Source organism: Nerophis lumbriciformis, linkage group LG05, assembly GCF_033978685.3.
Source record: "Nerophis lumbriciformis linkage group LG05, RoL_Nlum_v2.1, whole genome shotgun sequence".
NCBI lineage: Eukaryota > Metazoa > Chordata > Actinopteri > Syngnathiformes > Syngnathidae > Nerophis > Nerophis lumbriciformis.
Window position 1 is genome coordinate 33,547,833 of NC_084552.2, and position 21,767 is coordinate 33,569,599.

At 40.3% G+C, this 21,767-nt stretch overlaps 2 protein-coding genes across 5 annotated transcripts in view; one reads left to right on the plus strand and one right to left on the minus strand.

Moving 5' to 3' along the window:
* LOC133606606 (E3 ubiquitin-protein ligase Hakai-like) overlaps positions 1 to 1,694 on the minus strand; it is a 25,561-nt gene extending 23,867 nt beyond the window's left edge. Inside the window, exon 1 of the mRNA XM_061960711.2 lies at positions 1,421 to 1,694. Within this exon, the coding sequence (XP_061816695.1) occupies positions 1,421 to 1,433 (13 nt within the window). The 5' untranslated portion in view covers positions 1,434 to 1,694. The remainder of the gene's footprint in view (positions 1 to 1,420) is intronic.
* Positions 1,448 to 21,767, plus strand: part of LOC133606604 (serine/threonine-protein phosphatase 6 regulatory subunit 2-like) — a 27,414-nt gene continuing 7,094 nt past the window's right edge. Inside the window, exons 1-19 of one of the 4 annotated variants that reach the window (XM_061960707.2) lie at positions 1,448 to 1,572; positions 5,927 to 6,096; positions 6,342 to 6,596; positions 11,677 to 11,863; positions 12,062 to 12,199; positions 12,270 to 12,335; positions 12,409 to 12,521; positions 12,605 to 12,718; positions 12,804 to 12,930; positions 13,993 to 14,145; positions 14,228 to 14,452; positions 14,572 to 14,636; positions 14,711 to 14,826; positions 14,916 to 15,001; positions 20,109 to 20,189; positions 20,286 to 20,383; positions 20,490 to 20,547; positions 20,709 to 20,836; positions 20,902 to 21,026. In XM_061960707.2, coding sequence (XP_061816691.1) covers positions 6,370 to 6,596; positions 11,677 to 11,863; positions 12,062 to 12,199; positions 12,270 to 12,335; positions 12,409 to 12,521; positions 12,605 to 12,718; positions 12,804 to 12,930; positions 13,993 to 14,145; positions 14,228 to 14,452; positions 14,572 to 14,636; positions 14,711 to 14,826; positions 14,916 to 15,001; positions 20,109 to 20,189; positions 20,286 to 20,383; positions 20,490 to 20,547; positions 20,709 to 20,836; positions 20,902 to 21,026 — 2,107 coding nt within the window. In that variant the 5' untranslated portion in view covers positions 1,448 to 1,572; positions 5,927 to 6,096; positions 6,342 to 6,369. Of the gene's footprint in view, positions 1,573 to 1,812; positions 2,243 to 5,926; positions 6,097 to 6,341; positions 6,597 to 11,676; positions 11,864 to 12,061; positions 12,200 to 12,269; positions 12,336 to 12,408; positions 12,522 to 12,604; positions 12,719 to 12,803; positions 12,931 to 13,992; positions 14,146 to 14,227; positions 14,453 to 14,571; positions 14,637 to 14,710; positions 14,827 to 14,915; positions 15,002 to 20,108; positions 20,190 to 20,285; positions 20,384 to 20,489; positions 20,548 to 20,708; positions 20,837 to 20,901; positions 21,027 to 21,767 lie in introns of those variants that run through there. The other 3 variants (XM_061960709.2, XM_061960708.2, XM_061960706.2) reach the window with 3 other exon arrangements.

Consider the following 21,767-nt stretch of genomic DNA (forward strand, 5'->3'; position numbering starts at 1 on the left):
ACGAGCCCCCGGCCACGGGGGTGGCGGGCAGGTAAGCTGCTTACCTGCTGCGCGTGACGCCGGCCGCGGCGAAGGCGGACGAGGCGAAGGCGGACGAGGCGGGGTGTCGGTGCGGTGGGCGCGGTGGTGAACCTGGACGTGCGTCGGGCCCTTCTCGCGGATCGCCTCAGCTACGGCTCCCGGTGGGGCCCTCTCGGGGGAAGGGGCCTCGGTCCCGGACCCCGGCGAGGCGTCGGGGGCCTTCTCCGCTCCGTAAAAGTGTCCATCTCTTTTTTTTTTTTTCTTCTGTTGTGGCATATGCAGCAGGTGCCTGCTCGTTTTTCGTATGTGGGTAACAACATGTATATATATTTCCGAATTGGTTTAACTGCCACCCGCCTGAATCTATTTAAAATCTAATTTTTTTAAATTTCATCCGCCCGATCCGCGGATAATCCGCGGACTCCGCGGTTGTGCCCGCAAACCGCGCATCTCTAATATATATACATATATACATATATATATATATATATATATATATATATATATATATATATATATATATATATATATAAACATTTCTGTGAGCCGAAACTTCACATTAACACTGCTATTACCATTCCAATCTACTATAGCGTTTGTCAATATATTCGAAGCAATCTAAGCAAGATATCCACATGTCAAATTTGTGTCATCGGTGGAAAGCACATTATGCAAATATCTAGTATTATAACCCAATTAATTCATTTTATTTTTACCCTACAAAAAGTGAGCTGTGTGCTGCAAATGGCACATTGGACTGCACTTTAGATACTCCTAATTTAATTATGACCAGTAAATTAATTTGAGTGGACATTAAAACATTTACCAGTAAATAATGCCATAAAATAGAGTAAAAACTACTATGTGTCTAGGTAAAGACACACTGGGTATATTTATATATTATAAAGTCAAGAGGTATTGATTCGCCTGTTTTAAGAACATATTAGTATATTTATGAAGAGATTAATCACTTAGAACAATAAAATACGAGCTGCAGAAATGTCCCCCGGGCCACACTTTGAACACCACTGTTGTAAGCTAGCTTGTTAGCATTAACATACCAATCGCGCCTCCTAACTTAAACTTCGCTGACAAGCTAAGCATTTTATTTTGGATTCCACATTTCCAGTGCTTCTGTTTAGGAAGTTATATTTAATAATACTTCAATTATTGTTGAACTTTCACCCAACACTAGCATCACTTAGCCCGTTAAGCTAGCTAGCCTGGCCCACGTTAAATGGAACTCTGCCGTTTTCGAAATATATCGGCATGATTCAGCATAACCACTCACTTTGTGGCTAATGTTAACACACTGTACTCGATACTCTTCACAAATATAAATCAAATAACACCATTAACGTGAGTGGGGGGGCAAAGAAGTAACAGTAATAACACCTACCGCTTTGGTCCATGATCTAGGCGAGCCAGCGCAATGCATTGTGGGATTAAAAGGGAGGAGGAAGGAAGGCTACAATAAGGAAGGGAAGGGAGATCAGTAAACGTCACAATTTGTTTAGTTTTGAGAAGAATTTGCAAAGTATTTTATTCAAAGTGAGGCTGATTTTTTTTTTCGTAAAGTCACATGCCTTACAGTAATATACATTTCGGTGGCGAGAGAAGAAGCAGCACATTTCTTGTTGACTAATGTTTCCACCTAAAACGAACTATTCACACAGCGTCGCTTTAATATTTCCTTCAAACGTAATGTGGTAATAAAGCCAATTTGTAATCTTAATAAATCCATCAAAACGAAAACGCTCAGTTCACCGTTCAATGCACGTTCCCGCGCAGGACGAGTGCGCGTCCCCGCACCCATGTCGCCATTTTGATTCGAAAAAATATGACTGAGTTTTTCCTGCTTTGCGTGTTAAACTTAGCCCGGCGTACAAGTGCGGATCGAACACGCTCTGTTTGAAATATCCGGCGTCCCCGTCGATGCCGGGAAGCCAATCGCGCACGCTAAGTGTCTTTGGGGCGATTTTAAGAAGGCTTATTTGACTCGGCTAACTTGAGCCAGCTAGCAAGCAGCCGCTCGCCGTCGCAGGCTGACCCCTTCTTCAAAACAAATCACTAGACGCTTCCAGGCTAATGTAAGCCAGCTAACGCGGCTAGCTAATTGTTAGCTCGACAGCTGGTGACTAAGGGATTGGCTGCTGGACGGTAAAAGTACAACGTTAAAAACCCCCAGACGAACAGAACCGAACGGGATTTAAAATCAAAGGTAAGTTTGGCGGTGGGTATAACGTGGTTTGTTTTGAGTTTGCTCGCGGCAACTCCGCCGCGACAAAGTTGAAACCAAAGTTGTGAAGCGGTTTATTAGTGACCTAACTGCTCAGTAACGTTAAACCGCGGCGGCTAATTAGCTTCCGTGCTACTTGAACGAAAGGAGGAACTCCAGCTAGCATCGGCTAACTCGCTGCTTGCAATAAGTTGCACGCTAGCTTACCAGCTAATGGAGCAAGTTCGCTAAATTGACTGTTTTAAGTACACTTAATAACCTAGGCGCCATTTGAAAGGGGCATTGTACATCGTGGGCCATCTGTGTGGATGTGTTTTTTTTAATGTTTCTTGTTTTGCTGTATTTAACCCCCGGTCTGTTTTTTTTTTATTTTTTAAGTGAGCTACTTCATCGACGAGAGCGGCCATTCGGTGTCGGTTGAGGCCATCAGCAGCAGCTACTGAGCCATGTGCTGTTAACGTTACAAAACCCAGGTCATATTGTGTACAATAAAAAGAAAACGCCACGTATATTATGCAACAGTCACACTCAAATGTGAGGATTATGCTGTATTTGTCGCTCCTATAGTTCGGGCAATGCACACGTAAATAGAAATCGGACCACTTTACTTTGTCAGTTATGGGCCAAGCTTAAAGCGGTTCTATATCATGGATATAAAAACATCTATTAATCAAATTCTAAAATGATTATAAGAATGTATCATCAACTAATGATGATGATTTCTCTATATTTGACGTATTTTAATGCTTTGATAACGCCGTTTACAACCATTAGGGGCCAGAATAATGTCACTATAGTTCACGCTAATAAATTGCAATGCAGAGTAGGCGATACTGCACTATACCAAAAAAATACACGACTAGCACAGTTTGCCAACACAGATACGTTTGATTGATTGAGACTTTTATTAGCAGGTTGCACAGTGAAGTACATATTCTGTACAATTGACCACTAAATGGTAACACCCGAATAAGTTTTTCAACTTGTTTAAGTCGGGGTCCACGACTTATACAGATATATACTATCATCATAATACAGTCATCACACAAGATAATCATCAGGGTGTATACATTGAATTATTTACATTATTTACAATTCGGGGTGTGGAGAGAGGGGGGGGGGGGTTAGGTTTGGTTGTTATCATCAGTCATCAACAACTGAGAACAGACAAATGGACATTGAAACAGTGTAGGTCTGACTTGGTAGGATATGTACAGCAAGTAGTGGACATAGAGAGAGAGAGATCAGAAGGCATAAGAAAAGTATCTACATTTGATTGTTTACATTTGATTATTAACAATCCAGGGAGGGTGTTAGTTTAGGGTTGAAGTTGCCTGGAGGTGTACTTTTATTGCGGTTTTGAAGGAGGATAGAGATGCCCTTTCTTTTATACCTGTTGGGAGCACATTCCACATTGATGTGGCATAGAAAGAGAATGAGTTAAGACCTTTGTTAGATCGGAATCTGGGTTTAACGTGGTTAGTGGACGTGATATTATGTTATAGACACTACATAATATGTGAACGATTTAACAATACGTATATAATGTTACAATATGAATTTTGAGTGGACTTTAAAAACTGCTTAAATACTTGCTAAGGCGTTTAATAGTATCTCTTGGACAACAAAATAAACATTGAGTTGGGTCTATGCTTGTTTTGTGCGAGGATAAACAACAAAAAAAGTGAGCCGAATTCCATTTCCTAGGATTCCCTCCACTGTCCATGTTTTGCAGTTAGAGTTTATTCTTAGCTTGCAATAATGTGTATCTTTTATCATTTCTTGTTCACTTATTTATCTGCAGCAATTCTGTGCGGATTGTGTTTGTGGAAGTTGCCTCTCGTCCGGTCTGTTTTGGATGTAAAGTCAAGCATTTGCCTTCCAGTTCGGTGTCCACAGGGAGCACTCGGTAGGGTATTATTGCACTTGTGTACTCTGTAAATGTATGCCAGATGGACGCCGCCACTGCTGCAGCGACAAGACCTCCTCAGGAAAAAAAGGGGGGGTGCAAGAAAAAGGAGGAAATGGTTTGATTTCCTCCCATCAGTTTTACCTTCTGCAATTAACAGTTGGTTACGTGCCGGTTGCACAGCTAATGCTATTGTATTTCCGTTCCACTCTTGAGTTAGGTCCCCTTTGTTTGACTCCATAGTAACTGGTTGGGGAAACAAACTTGAATGTGCTTGCTTTGCAACAACTCCAATAACTTTTATAATTATAGTTGTCTTTGTTGTGCACCAGCATTCGATGCAACTTGAGCGGTGACATGTTGATGGAATTACTGTGATGATTGCAGTGTGTATGTTGATTTGAAATGTCTCTTATAATACTCTATAGAAACTTTCCTGATCACTTTTTATTATTTAACGGCATAGGAATGTCTGTTTTTAATACTGTACAGTCTCAGAAAGGATCTAATGTGATATAGACTGTGGTAAATGCTCTTTATTAATAACACATAAAACAAACTTGGTACCCTATTATAGAAAAAAAGACCTATACATTATTTATACTATGATATCATGTAGGAGTATGTTACATTATTGTCATTGTACCAATCACTGAACGTCACCATGGGCTTCCCAATCTAGGGGAGGAATAGTACATTAGAGCCGCGATTTAGGAACTTAATAGGATCTTCAACAGGGTTTGTGATTTCGAAAATTTTGTACAATGAAGCAAATTTCTCCATAAGAAACAATGTAAATATGAATAATGGTTTCCATCCTCTACAAAAGTTCATATTTTAGTGAAGGTTTGTATACTTTGAACACAATATAAAGTGCCGTACTGTATAACAAACATAACACGGGTGGTGGTTCAACTTTCTCTTTATTAACAAGTCAAAACAACGAGCTGAATTGTCCTGTATGCGCACAAACATGGAAGTCCTTTTGATGCCCTCACAAACAATCAGAAATCAGAAAATCTTTAACAGCCATGTTGTTACAAATACATTTTTAAAAAGTAAAATCTACTTACATTACCATTGGCAAACAGCTGACAAGAAAAGACAGGCAGAGGGAAATCAAGTATGTGAGGGGAGGGTCCATGTGTGTGAAAAAGGCGCCGCTGAACGAAGATAGCTTTTCTCTCCGCTGTGAAATAAGTCTGCATTGGCATATCTTTCCAAATAATTCCTGTGTCGTCACAATTTAAACTTGCCATTCTACGAAGCCTGCTTAATCGATTCTTCCATACGTGTGAGTGCCATTAATGTACTCCAAGTTTTTTTTTAAATTCCACAGCGATTGCCTCCTTTTTCCACACTGGTCTGTTGTCCTTTTGGGACTTACCTTGAGTTAGCAAAATGGACAAAACTTGTCAAAAGGTGAAAACAGAAAAAGCATACCCACTAAAGCACTGAGAAGTGACTAGTAGTGTACTGCGCAGCAAGTGACGTTGACGGCCCCGCCTCTCCAAAAATGCTGCGCCCTGCTTTTTGCCTGCAGGCGGGACACAAAATTAATGAATGATTGAAGCGTTTGTACACAGAGACATTGGCATATTTGGCTCGATCTAAAAAATGTGTACGTTGAAAAGTTCACAAATACAGTGATTTGTAAATTGAGGTTCTGCTGTATTGGTATAACCCAAGTTGTTTCTCTTGGAATCGTGTTGCATAGTTTAATATATGTACAATAATGTTTTTTTAATACATTGCAGGTTATGCTGAGCCTCCCACCGTCTCATCTCCTAAAGAGGCCTGTGTTTTGAAAGGAGACCCATGCTGATAAATGCCAGGCCTCGCCACACTTTCTGTCTTCAGCACAAACACAAATGCCTGCCTGCCCGTGGGGGAGGTCTGATTGAAGATATCCACATTTCATTCACTGGTATGTGTGAGCACACAAATGCACCTAAGGAGATCCTCTTGTATGGCTCCAAGTCAAAGTTACAAAATGGGTTTCACGTATGGGTGATACAAGTAAATTCAAGATAGTGTCAAAGTGCTATATGCGGTATATACGGCCTCAATATGTTTTGATTCTCGGAACTACAGGAATGTATTATCCACTCTTGTTTCTTATTTTGATGTCAGTTATGTGGAGTATTGTTGTCTGGGCCGAAAATTCCCCAGGGCTGTTTCCCCCATCCCGGCGGCCATCATGTTTTGGAAGTTTGACCTACACACCACCTCCCACATCGACCAGCTGCTGGACCGGGAGGACGTGACGCTGAGGGAGCTGATGGAGGAAGACGACGTCTTGCAGGAGTGCAAGGCTCAGAACCGTCGCCTGCTCCTCTTCCTCTCTCAGGACCACTGTATGCAGGAGCTGGTCAGCCTCATCACCACAGAGCCATCCGCAGACCTGGAGGAGAGGAGCCGCTTTAAGTAAGTAACACACAGTTGGGAATGTCAGTGAGGGATGAGAGAAAACAATAAGAGCACTGTGGTGGCTGTACAATCTTAAGTGTATGGTAATAAACTACCAGCTTTAGTATTTAGACATGTCCTTAATAACTGCGACTGTGAGCAATGCATATTTAGTATATTGGTATTAGTGCTTTGCAGTGTGATGGTGTCTTTTGGTGTCACTTGTGATTTTTACACCAATGCAGTATTTCCGCTCTGCCCAATATGACACCTTTCGGCTCCTGAGAATACTCGCACACATCTACTATATTAATTTGGTTTGTAAGCTTTGGGGATTCAGGGTCATTGTTGGGCTTGGACATTTTGTTGACTCAGTCGTCGTCATCAATGACGTAAATACGTTGACGTTGTGTACTTTGCGTCGATGTGTCGAGAAAAGATGGATGCGCACGGTGATAAAAAAACCCACTAATGGTGTTCCAATCGATGAGCCACCAATCATTATTGGCCAATTTCTGTGGAAACGTTTGTTATCCCCAAATGCCAATTAATGCTTTTCAAATCTGATCACAAAAAATATTTGTGACTCATACTTTGCAGCTTGTTTTTTTTTTTGTTGACAAACGAGGCTACTGCTAACTGTGTATGTCTATACACAGTGCAGTGCAGCCTCTCTAAGGTAACATCACCTCCATTGTGGCTAATAAACTACATTTCTCACAAATTGTAATATTTTAGAACTGGAGAAAGAGGCTGAAAATGCAACATGTAAATCAAGACAGTAACAGACAAGGAAACATGCTCACACTAAGCTATTTTGAAACAACAGAAGAATAAGTGCTTAGTTCACTTCAACCGTCATATAGATTGAACCACATTGCAGCAGAAAGTAAGCAGATATTAACAAAAATAACTTGTAGATCAATAAGACTAGAGAGAGGATAATATTTCTGCAACAGAGGCAACTGTTGCTGTCTGTCTTACACGTGGCGGGTGGATCAATCCATAAATTGATTCTGTTGATACCAAGGGTATTATCAGTATATGAATGATATTGGTGATTAGAGCAATATTTTATTTTCACAAAATCTCCCCAAAAATGTTTTTAATAAAAAAAAAAAGGTAAGTTCTTTGGAGACATTTTTATTTTTGTATTTTATATTGCTCAAGCAATTGTATGAAATATACAAAAATCTTAAAATATTTTTGATTCTTATTTTTTTTTTCTATTATTTTAGTTGATATTGTTAGAATGCCTTCACTTGTTTTTCTGCTAATTGTAATTGTTATTAAAAAAAATATATAAGCAAAATCATTTAGTGACCTTAAGTGATTTTAAAATAAAATGTATTGGTAACAGTATTAGTATTGCCAATGTAACTACATGATATTGGATTGATATCCAAATTTGTAGTATGACCCACAGCTAATTCACGTCCCAAAAAGTACAGTGATTTTTATGATGCCTTTTTCAGGTCATATAGTCAATAGCTATCACCATAAACAAATCCTAAAATTTACAGTTAATTATTGTGATAGTATCAGCTGATCTCACTTATGGATGATAGGTATCGAAATTGGCATCATAAAACCCTGATTACAACACCCTTATATGCCACCATAGAAAATTTGCCTTTTGAGGTGTTCTGTAATGGTAAATGGGTCATACTTGTATAGCGCTTTTATACCTTTTTTAAGGAACTCAGTTATTTACTATTTTCCCCATTCACACACTGATGGCGGGAGCTGCCATGCACGGCGCTAACCAGGCCCATCAGGAGCAAGGGTGAAGTGTCTTGCTCAAGGACACAACGGACGTGACTAGGATGGTAGAAGGTGGGGATTGAACCAGTAACCCTCAGATTGCTGGCACGGACACTCTCCCAACTTAGCCACGCCGTCCCTTATTTATTTGCAGCTTGAGGGAGCATACACTGCAATGCACAAGCATTTAAAATGGCATCCATGGCAATTCTCCACGGTGGCGGAGGAAGTAAAACGGCTCTTTAGCTAATGTGTGTATCCCCGACCAAACATGCATTTAAAGGATTTACATACACCAACAATAAATTTGTTGGTGTATTTTTGGAGAAATTATTCGTAAAAACTTTAGGGGATCCCCTACATGTAGTTGATTGTGGCGCACCGCCACGTCAAAATAAAAGCCGCCATACCTTAAAAATTTATTTTTTATTTATTTTTTACATGAAAACACATTTAAGTGACATATTGTATAAATAACACTAAATTGGCACTAATGTGTGAATGTGAGCGTGAATGTTGTCTGTCTATCTGTATTGGCCCTGCGATGTATTGGCAACTTGTCCAGGGTGTACCCTGCCTTCCGCCCGACTGCAGCTGAGATAGGCTACAGTACCCACCCCCCGCAAGCCCGAAAGGGACAAGCGGTAGAAAATTGATTGCTATTGTATAAATAGATATACTGTAAATACTCTGTTTTATAAAGCACTATTGGCTATTAGTAAACATTTCAAATATTGTTTAAATGTTCCACTATGCCCTATTTTGACAAACGTGCATCTGTCAGCATAAGTGCCACAGCTGGTTGGAACTCGGCAATATGAAGGCGACAAAAAATGTCAAGGTAGTAGATTAATTCATTTTTTGAGCCTGTGAAAACTACACTCATTTTGACATTACTATTGACAATAACGTCTAACTTTACGCCGTTTGCGTCTTCAAAACTCAGTTTGGACGTCTGTGGTTTGGAGTTTACATGATCACCCTGCGTGTGTGTGTGTGTGTGTGTGTGTGTGTGTGTGTGTGTGTGTGTGTGTGTGTGTGTGTGTGTGTGTGTGTGTGTGTGTGTGTGTGTGTGTGTGTGTGTGTGTGTGTGTGTGTGTGTGTGTGTGTGTGTGTGTGTGTGTGTGTGTGTGTGTGTGTGTGTGTGTGTGTGTGTGTGTGTGTGTGTGTGTGTGTGTGTGTGTGTGTGTGTGTGTGTGTGTGTGTGTGTGTGTGTGTAAAGTTTTGAGGACAAAAATTAATTTATTCCGTTTTTTGTTGCTATTAGGGCTGGGCGATTATATGATCATGATCGATGATCGCGATTAATTTGAGTTCGATCAGAGTGATCAGCCGTTAGCAATTTTACCTTGATCCAACATGATGGAAATGTCTGTTAAAAGTTACCGCCTTTTTAAAGAAAATATATGTTCTGTTCTGTTATGTGTTTTATGTTGCACGATTGCACCAAGAAAAATTCCTAGTTTGTGAACCTGTTCTCAAACAATGGCAATAAAAAAAACTATTTTGCATCATCGCTGATTGAATCATTATCATTATGTCCTATATGTCATTTTGGCCACACCCCACCAAAACATTTAAATTGGTAATCTGGGGGAAACCCTGCACTTCACCAAAAACAGATGCAAAAATAAATGAAATCAACAGATTAATTTGCAAAATATTCAATAGATTAATTGATTCAAGAAATACTCGTTTGATGCAGCCCCAGTTTTTTGCAAATCAACATTTACTTAAAGAAGACATGCTGCACATGCTCTTCTCACATGGGGGAGATTATACCTGTTAATGTTCTCTTCAAGAGGTTGAGAGATGGGCAAAATCCCTTCAAGGCGCGCTCAGACTAGGAAGAGGTGGTGCCCACCTACTATATACATGAACACCAAGCCTTGATGTGTTGTATAATGATTTCTCCTCTTGCAAGTAAAGACAAATGCCACCTTGCAAAAAAAAAATCGATTGACAGAAAATAATACACGGTCTATATGGTATGCTTGTGCATGCACCTTTTGAAGTCATAGTAGTGTTCTATAACTACGCAGTCCTTCCTCCCGACAGTTATTTATAACCGCTACCTTGCATAGTAAAAATAATCTCAAAATCTCAATCCACATAGAAAATAAATTGCTGCAATACATTATTCATTGTATAATAAAGTGATAGCCAAAGCCTCAATTTGTGAAGAGCAGTGTGAGTGTGGGGTAGCGCGATTCAGGGAGAAGTGGGGAATCACGTTTTATTTATTTTTTCCCCAAGATGGCGCCGCTGTAGTGGCTGCCGTTGGCAGGAGCTCTGTGCTCTTGTGTCATCCTTTTGTGTTCCTGGTTTTTCCCTCTTGTTTTCATGTTTTTTTTTTTTGCCTTTTGGTTCGGGACCCTTTGGGACTGTGTGACAAGGGGTGGCACTTTTGTGACTTCTGTGGTGCTTTTTTGTGAACTTCTGGATCTGCCTCCCGGGAGCCTTTTGGCCATGGAGACCAGCTGCTGGGTCTCTGCCACACCAGAGTCCGTTTGGAGAGACTGGAGGAGATGCGGACGAAGAGACAGTGCTGCGGCGCTAGCGCTGAGTGCCGGGACGGACAAGCTTCACAGTGTCTTGGATGAATGAGCGTGTATCAGACACCTCGGTCTCCTTACCTCATCCTCGCTCATCCATGCGGACTGGACACTGGTCGAGAGTTAGTCGGCGGCCGAGGGTGGCGTCGGCTCTCTTGATTGCTTTGTTGGGTCTGCTCCTGTCTCTGGCCATGCTCCCCCCACCCTATCAGATGATGGCGTGGAACACCGCAGAGGCCACCCCAGTGTATATGTTTTTTTGTTGTTTTTACTTTTGTAGCTGTATGTTGAAATGTCTTTAATGTCCTTTGTGTTCTTTGATGTTTGATGTTTCCCTCTTACACGCATGCTTATGTGTGTTATGGCTATGATACTTTTTTCCCCATGGCCTCAGTCTGGACCCCTCTCCAGGGGCCCAAGCTTAGACTGAATTTTTTTTCTCACCCCCAGCGTTTACCTGTTTCTCACCTTTTTTGTTAGGGGCGCCAAAAGTTGGCAGACCCGTCAGCGACGCTGTTCTGTCTCCCTGTAATGTTTGTCTGAACTTGAATGGGATTGTGATGAAAATCTTAATTTCCCTTTGGGGATTAATAGAGTATTTCTGATTCTGATTCTAATTCTGTTAGCGTCTCTTGTCCAAATCTGTCCAAATTGTGATGCAGGAAAAAATGCTAAAATGTATGTTGATTCTTGTGATCTCATGTTAATGTTCATATAGTTGTAAAAATACCTTTTTAGCCCACCCAAGACTGCCTCTAATTGTCCTTCTTTTCTTTAAGGCTACCCAACATTGCGTGTGAGCTCTTGACCTCAGATGTGTCTATTATCAACGATAAGCTGGGTGGAGAAGAGTCTCTTCTCGAAGTGCTGTACCACTTCCTGGAACAGGACCCACCCCTCAACCCTCTACTTGCCAGCTTCTTCAGCAAAACCATCGGCAATCTCATTGCCAGAAAAACCGAAGAGGTACATTTGTCGAAAGGCACTTTGTCATACTTAAGATTGGATTATGCTTTTGCTAATTATTGTCCCCACTGATGGTATCTTGATAGTTTTAATGTTGAGCATTTGGCAATCTTTAAATGGGCGTTTTTAAATTTTCCATTTGTCCATTTAATTCCATAAATGTTCACATTTTGGGATTGTTCAATCTTTTGCCTTCAGGTAATCACCTTTCTCAAGAAAAAGGAAGGCTTCATTGGGCTGGTGCTGAAACACATAGATGCGTCTGCTATGATGGACCTGCTGCTTCGCCTCATCAGTTGTGTGGAGCCTGCTCCCTTGAGGCAGGAGGTTCTACATGTAAGCTCAACACTTGTATTTTATCTTCAGGGTATTGTTACCCCTAAATAACCAATATTCTTTACCCAAGTGGCTGAATGAGGAGAAGCTGGTACAAAGACTCATAGAGCTTATTCATACTGGTAAAGATGAGGAGGTAAGTAAGTGTCTTTATGTTATTTTGCCGCTGTTATGTACATAGTCTGTCTGATTCCCTGTTTTTTTTCCAGAGACAATCAAATGCGTCCCAAACACTTTGTGACATTATTCGCCTTAGCCGAGACCAGGCCAATCAGATGCAGGAGAACATGGAGGCTGATCCACTATTGGCTGTGTTAGAATCGTAAGTCACTCATATGGTAAAACGGAGCAGAAGTGAAATTTTGTGATTACCCATTTGAAGTGGCAAAAATCATTGTTTTTCAGACAAGAAACTGTAGCAGGACTCCTCAAGAACATGTTTGAGGGGGAGAGGAATGAGGCTTCCATCGTTAACGGAACTCAAGTGCTACTTACCTTACTAGAGACTAGGAGGTCTGGGTGAGCGTGTGGTCTTAACAGAATAATCTAAATGTTGAAGGGAAGTGGAAGACTGATCATGAATGTTTGTCATTAATGTCTACAGGTTGGAAGGGCTGATGGATATGTATTCTCAGGGTTATGAAAGGTCTTACACTGTCAACAGCAGTATTTTAAATGCCATTGAGCCCCATTTAAAGGACTTCCAGCAGCTTCTTTTGGATCCCCCAAAGGTGAACGACTACGTTGTTATGTAGACAAGAAATAAATATATATATTGTTTTATGTTTTGCTGCAAGTAATTTAGGATACAGACTAACCAATACTGGTGCAATCAATTCTTAACATAAATTCCAGTTGTAGAATACCTGTTTCTGTTTAACTAGTAGTGCTCAAGTACACAGGTATGCAAAATGTCCGCGAAAACGCAGAAATCCGAGTTTGTCAACATTAATTTTTGTGTCAATATATCACTTCCGCGTTTTGTGATAAAATATAAAAAAAAATAGGATCCAAACAAAATTTGTTGAACGCTCGCCTCAGCCACAGGTACTCGCTATTCCTCTTGCCTAACCGCTGCACTGAGGTGCAGGACAATAGGACGATCAGGAACACTGAAACAAAGTCGCTAGTCAGCCTAGTTAGCTAACCATCTAAGTAGCTTACTTGTTGCCTCCGTTCGCTCTCTGAGCCGCAACATAGACCGCTTTCTAATTTTCTGCTTATCGTATTTGGAAGATTACAATCTGAACACTGTTAGTTCCAAACCCGATGTAGTTCTAGAACATTTATTAGTAGCCAGCGAGAAGGTATATTTTTGAAGTGACTGATCGTAAACCGAGGTCGCAACACCGGAAGTATATTAACCTAGGGGGTGTGGCTACAGGTTAGACTTGCCAAATGGGAAACGTTTTGATTTCTTTGCATGCATGGTATAGAATTTTACAATTCATTTTCAATGATAATGTTAGTTAATGATCTACTAAAATCTCTTTGGTACATTACATGGGACATGTAAGTTTCAAAAAGACACCCAAAAGAGTTTGGTAGATAAGTAAAAATCTAAAGTTAAACTAGAGTGTAGAAATGCACCCAATTGTAGTCTTGATTTTCAAAATTTTATTTCGGAGCTAAATTATTCTTTTTTTTCGTCAGTTTTCCTCTTTTTTTCTCAAAGGGTGCTTACGTGTCTGTAAACACCACAAAAGCAACTTTTCACTGTTTTAACTTGTGAACAAGAAACATCCAGGAATATAAGTATGACATTAGTCATGTTTTTCTCATCCTCTCCTCAGAAAGGTGCAATACTGACCACCGTTGGCGTTCTGGATCAGCCACTGGGGAACGCCCGCCTTCATGTGGCCCGCCTGGTAGCTGCCGTCCTGCAGACCACTTCTCCGAGTATCTGCCAAGAGCTCTGCAACCTTGGCACCATGGGCCTACTACTGGTAGGCTCTACCACCCTTGAGGCAGCTTTTCAGCATTTGAAGCTTGACCGTGACTAATACATGTCTATCTCCCACTGTGCAGGATCTGTTCTTTAAATACTCGTGGAATAACTTTTTGCACTTCCAAGTGGAGCTCTGTGTGGCAGCCATCCTGAACCATCCTTCCTCAGAGGAGCGTCTTAACCCGAGTCTTCAGAACCACAACGGGAAGCTGGCAGCATCAGCAACTGAAGCGCCTAACGAAGCAGCAGAGACAGGCGGGATCAGTGACCCAGAGACCTCCCTTCATAATGTCCTTGTGGCACATGTAGGTGGCTTGAGCAGATCTGTGTCTTGCAGCAAGATAGCGCCACTGTGTTGTGGGAAGAAAAAGATGCATTTACGGTAAATTCCTGCCTTTTTTTCTTTTTTTTCTCGAATGTGCAGCTTTTCCAGAAGTGTCGATTGGTACAAAAGATTCTTGATGCGTGGGAGGAGAATGATAAAATACAGTAAGTATGTTTTGGCAAATGTTTCATAGAATCCCTGATCGGTGTTGTTTAAATCATGTGGCTGTGACATCCAGGTCCGAAGGTGGCACCAGAAGAGGCAACATGGGTCATCTGACCCGAATTTCAAACATGGTGGTCCAGAACCTGGAAAAAGGACCGGTACAGGCCCAGATCGCAGACCTAATAAAAGGTAAACAGAGTGTTGTAGACACGAACACCTTTTGAAAAGATTGTTTACATAAATATAATATTCTTAACTTGTGGTATCTGGTGCCACAGAGCTGCCAGAAGACTGCAGAGGTCGCTGGGAAAGTTTTGTGGATGAGACGTTAAGAGAAACTAACAGGAGAAACACAGTTGAACTGGTGAGAGTTTTGGAATTATTTTGAGTACATGAGAAAGCAGAAAGCAAAATGTTGCTCTCTTTCACTACACAGCCATTTATTAACAAGTAAATTGCACAACACAGCAGCAACAGAACCAATGTTGTATTGTCAGTGATGTGCAAACCACGCAGCTAGCAGTAATACTGCTGCTGAGTTCATGGTAACAATTGCTGCACAGAAAGTTTTAACATGAAACATTTTACAGGGTATGCAGAGGTACATTAAGCAGCTGAATGTTGACCACTTCGGATACTTGCAATACAGTTACTGCCGTTTTTTGATGTTTAAAAAAACAGGGTGTCTACTGCCACAGCTGGGCATGAGTATTGCTTACATATCAACCAATGCTAGGACCATAACAGTGCCGGTGCTTAAACCGTGCCAGAACTTGTACTTAAAAACTTTTTTATTTTTGTGGCACTCACTGTACATCAATTATTGAAATTATTAAAAAAAAACACTAAGTAATGCATTCAAAAATAAGAAATTCAATTCCACAACAAATTGACAGATATATAGCAGCAATACAGAACATAGAGAATGTGCATAAAACTACTTTCTTACATTGCAATGTTGATGCTCATAATTTTACGATGCTCCTAAAATATTTGTAAATGCACTTTGCTAGCTGTAACCAGCTTTGGGGTATATTGAGGAAGTTCTACATTGTTGTTGTGGCTATAGTCGCTAACACTGTGGCGCGAGCAAGATTATGAGGGCAGCTGTAGGCGTGTTAAAGAGGATCTGCACTTTTTGGAATTTTGCCTATCATTCACAAGAACATGTCTTTATTTTTTATGCATTTTAATTTGTAACATACGGCAAGTACGACATGGCTAACAATGACGCTAATGGGAGTACTCTATTACTAGTACTCTATTTATCCCCATAAAGCCCTCTAAAAGCATCAAAAAAATGCCAACAATAAACCATTTACATGTCCTGACTTGCATATTAGCCAAGTTTTAGTGATATTGTTAAACCGCTAACATTAAGGAACTACTTTGGATGGAGAGATTGCGTCTTTTCATGAACCGGATCCCTGTCGCTTAGTAGGAGCCATTTTGTGGTCTTTACAGATGTAAACACACAAAGGAAATGAAACGTAATATCCGCGCGCTTCTTCTTCTTCTACGGGGGCGGGTGGTTGCTTACAGTAGAAGAAGAAGCGCTTCCTCTTCTATGGGGGCGGGTGCTTCCTCTTCTACGGGGAAAAAAGATGGCGGCTGTTTACCGTAGTTGCGAGACCTAAACTTTATGAAAATGAATCTTAATATTAATCCATATATAAAGCGCACCGGGTTATAAGCCGCACTGTCAGCTTTTGAGTAAATTTGTGGTTTTTAGGTGCGGCTAATAGTGCGGAAAATACGGTAATTACAGCGTGTACATTACTTTGTTGGATGTTTTTAGAGCGCTTCATAGGCGGAATAGATCTAATCCCATTATCTCCATTGTTAGCGGGCTATAGCTAGCATTTATTTACAAGTTAGAATGCATTAAAACAAGTGTTCTTGTTAAGGCTGCATGACTTTAAGGGAAAAAAACTTGATTGCATTTTTTCTTTCAAATTGCGATTCGATTTGCAATTTTTATGTTGTATACATAAAAATGCGCAAATAAAGAGACATGTTGCTTTTAGACCGCCAATCCCCATATTGTTGTCTCAAGGTGCCACAAATTATTGCATATTGTTCTAATTTAAAAAAATTTGACTTTATGCTAACAGACTGAGCTTTCATCTACATCAAGCTCTTAAACTGAAGTAATGATGACAAAAACTATACAGTGATCATAATGTAAGGTCATCATAATATATAATAATAATAATGCACCATTCAAAAGGATGAAATATAATTTCTCATTGCTTTAGAATTGTTTGCCATTACTGCAATAGGAAGGTAAATAACTTTGTCCTATATAAATTAACAAACAAAAAAATTAAATGCACTGTCATTTTTGTTAGAAAAGTTTTACTTAATAAATGTTGAACATCTTAAAGTGCATTTTTTCCCGGTTAGAAAAACCAGGTCGAAGGTTGTCTTTTTGTTTATTGCAATCACGTGATCACAGCATTCTCGCTCGTTAGTCCATGTTGATTGGCGTATATTGCCTATTTAATTTGTAACTGCCCGAGTGCAGCTGAGATAGGCTCCAGCGACCCCGAACGGGATAAGCGGAAAAAAATAGATGGATGGAATTTGTAACTGAAATAATACTACAACAGGACATTTGGCTTTGTAATCATATTGTTTTTACCCCTAATTTTTGTTACTTAGCGGCACTTGTTTCTGGCGAGACGCAAGTTGGAAGGCTGTCTCTACGTGCTTCCTGTGTGTGCGCGAGCGTGGGTGTATTTATGTGTGTGTAAAGCTGGCGCCCTGCTCTCCACCCACCGACACTAAGACATACCTGCCAACTACTCCGGTTTTCCCGTAATTAGTACGGTTTTCATCAACCTATTCCGGGTTACGGTTGCAGTGATAAAAAATACGGTTTTTCATTAATTAAAAAAAAAAAATTTAAGTTTTATTCACGAAATCGCTGCTTCCCGTAACTTCCTATCGAGCCATTCCGAATGCCATGCGCGAGGCTATTTATAGCACCGCTGCCAAGCACGAGGCACCAGTTGTCATTGTTTCCAAACGAGCGAACGATCATGGAATCAGCCGGAGAAAAATCGCAAACGAGTCTTAAACCGAAAAGAAAACTGCAGTCATTCCGTGAAGAATATTCAAAAGCCTATCCGGGAATAATTATCCGTTCCAAAAAGGGTGAAAACTACGCGAATTGCACCTTGTGCAGACAAGATTTTTCGATCGGATTAGCGATGTAAAAGACCACGTTGGGACAAAAAAACACAAGTCTAATGCAGTTGTACCGAAATCTGTTACCCATCGGAATTTGTAACTCCAGGGGGCGATGTTCCCATGATGTTTGTTTGATGGTTAAACGGCAAGCCCAAAGAGGAGGAGAAGAAGAACGCTTGCGTAAATGGCGTAAACTATCCTGCTGAAACGTCAGTTGTCAGAATTTCAGCATTAATAATAACAATGGACTCATACTATAATGAAAGTAAATCATTGATTTCCAGAATATGTGTAATTTATTAATGCTGAAATTCTGACAACTGACGTTTCATTCCATGATAGCTTTTAATCCGGAAAATGTATGTGTGAGAGAGAATCAACAGCTGATACAATGGACTCATACTATAATGAAAGTAAGTCATTGATTTCCAGAATATGTGTAATTTATTAATGCTGAAATTCTGACAACTGACGTTTCAGCATTAAGGATAGTTTACGCCATTTACGCAAGCGTTCTTCTTCTCCTCCTCTTTGGGCTTGCCGTTTAACCATCAAACAAACGCCATGGGAACATCGCCCCCTGGAGTTACAAATTCCGATGGGTAACAGATTTCGGTTACAACAGAAGAAATCTTGTTAAATGTTGACAGCATAACTACTAAAATACAGAAGTATGTCCTTAATATTTTTGCAGTGCTATTTCTGTTGAAAAGTTAAAATGATTACATTAGAGATGTGATGTGCCACTTTTCAAGTGTCTGATGGCTTAAATTAATTTTCATTAATTTTTCATATTTTGAATTATTTTGAAAGGCTTACAAAAAGACTACATTTGAATTGTAATTCCATGCTATTGACAGGACTATTCATTTTAATGAAGTTAGCTTACCATGTTTACAGTATGATAATTGTGATAGAAATGTGAATTTTAGGCACAGAATATTTTTTACAATTGAACAAGGCAGTAGATTATACAAGCTTGGACAGAAAGTTAATAATGACACCAATTTTTTTTTTAATGGAATTCTTTAGTACTGTTTTACCATTTGTTTACTGTAAAAAGTGTTTATACTGTTTATACTTTCAATTAACAAATTGAAGTCTTGTGAAAGGTTGACAGGATAACTGGCATTAACTATCAAAATAATTTCAAACTATTGAAGTTAGCTTACAGAATAAACATGTCAATCAACCCATATGATTTTTGCTGTAATATTTTTGTTTTGAAAAGTCACTGTGACTGATAGAAAAGTGATGGTTTTAGCAACATTTTAACCTGTCTGAATGCTAATAATCATTTTGCGTCGGGGGGCGAAGTGAACCCCCCACTAGGACTTTGTCCTGGACCTACCGGGGCCTGCGGCCCCTGGACCCTGGCTACTAGGTTTTTCTGATTTCAAAAGTTGGCAGGTATGCTAAGATTGTTGATGACTAAAAAGAGGGCTCACTCTGTTCAGTTAATTGTACTGTTAAATAAATGCGCTGAGAGCGATGCAGAGTGAGACATCTTTCTCCCTGTTTGAAGCGAGAGTCGAACAAATGCGAAGGCTCAATAATTCTGGTTGGTGAACATGTGTCACTCAAATGCCTGTGACGGCGGAGAAAAAACAAAACCTCAGCCAACTGGTGTTATTTATTGCACTAACTAAAGCCTCAATGTTGATTCGATGTCGATTATTTGTGCAGCCCTGGTTCTTGTCTCACATAGGGATTGTGAATCCATCATCCATTTTGTACCGCATGATAGACACAATTCCAAGAAACAGTGCAGTTCTCCTTTAAGGTCAACAATACACTTTATAAAGAGCATCAGACTCTGTGCTTCTGTCGGGACGCTTTTATTTCCAAGATGTTACTTGCACAATATCACTGCCAAGCACTTGTTGCAGTTGGCTGAGTTTCCATTTATTGAGCATTGAAACATGGCACTCGTTCTGGTTATTACTGTTTGTGTTGACACCGGTGCCATTATGCAACCTGGTCTCGGTAACTATCCCTAGTCACAGCTGGTAATGTCAATCTGTATGACTATAGGAGACTCTTGTTATTTCTCATATATTCCTGTGAAAATATTTAAAAACTCCAGGGAAATATTTCAGTATTTTACTGACGCTTTTTGCCCTCTTGCAACCATGTTAAACATGCTGTTTTCTCAGCAACACACATCACCAGTCAAAATAGATTAACATTCTTGCAGGTGGTTATTCTGTCAGATTATTTTGTTGAACCTATTGTTTAGTAGATTTAATTTTGTGTGTGTGTGCTTTGTCTTGCAGGTGAGCACACACAACATGCACTCGTCCAGCGAAGACGACGACATGGAGAGTCCCTTTCCCAACGACCTGTCGCTCCAACAGGTAGGGTTGACACTTTAAAAACTAATTAATAACTACAATTAGACAATAATAAACACAGTAGCGTTACCCTAAAAGGTGTCCCTCTGACCTTCCTAGGCTTTCTCTGACTATCAGATTCAGCAGATGACCGCCAACTTTGTGGATCAGTTTGGGTTCAACGACGAGGAGTTCAGCGAACATGATGAAAACATCAAGTGAGTGGGAAATGTCTTGTCTTTGACTGCTTTGCATATTTTGCAATATTTATTCCGCCACACAATTTATTTCCGCATGCTAACGTTCTTCTTTTTCTTACCTCAGCGCCACATTTGACAGAATTGCAGAAATAAACTTCAATTTAGATTCTGATGATAACAGTGTAAGTGTTCTGCATGTGTCTTTTCTTTGACACAGCCGCCTCTCATTTTCTTTGTAAAGTTGCCATGACAACGGTGGTCAGCATGTAAATGGCTCCACAGATCTGCCATATTGTGTTAGAACCTGTGAGGCTAGTTAATTCATGTGTTGATGTGTGCACAGGCCAATGCAGCAGCTTTTGAGGCCTGTTGTAAAGAGAGGATACATCAGTTCGATGATGCTGATGAAGAAGAGGACATTTGGGAGGAGAAGGAAATGAACTATGCAACACAAGCTAAATCCAGAACAAGGTATACTATCTACCTTGTCTCGTCAACTTTCTCACTTTAATCTTAAAATCACTTCTCTACTCCAGGTTTGGGGTGTCCCAAACCTCAGAAGGAAGTTCCCGGAGCAGTCTGGAGAATGGCGGTCAAGAGCAAGATTGCGGTTCAGAATCTGATGAGGAGGAAGACTTTGAGCAGAACACATCGGATACAGGTGAGACAGTAGCTACCCGGACAGCACAAACAAGGGGATCACAGGATATTTGGTACACGAGGTGGGTTCGGATTAAAACCTCACTGCAAGAAAGAAGCACCATCAGAGTTTTCCTTTTGCTGCCCCGCAAAATAAAAGCAGCCACATCTTAAAAAATTAGTTGTTTTTTTTATCTATGTGAAAACTAATTAAAGTAATATAATGTATTGTAGCGCCCAGAAGAAGTCACACAAAGTCAGACACTCTTTTTAACTTTTATTGCCAATCTTATGCTAACAGGCCCAATTCAAACACATATTCCCTCCCATGCTTCCAGACACATAACACTTCTTTATTCTCTGCCAATCCCCTTTCAGGCTTGGTGTGTTTAATAACACATGAACATAGACATTAACACCAGCAGGTTGTTAGTATAAATGGATATACATAGCCTACTATTTGCGTACTATTGACGAGTGATTAATAAAAAATTTGGCCGAAAATAATACTTTGATCACCGAAACAGCAGTGCTGAAACAGGATATTGTGATGATGTAAGCAATACGCACGCGATTGTCTGTAGCGGATGCTGCATGTCTTTAATGTGAACTTACTTTAATTAATGCGCGATATACCCGCGGACAGCGATCTACAAAATGTGCAGTGTACAAATACTAAGAAGGCGAGAGGCTGAAGCAGCAGCGCAAAGCAAGTTTGACGTCAGGCTCGCAGCAGTTCGTCGCGGACATGGAGCGAGAGAAG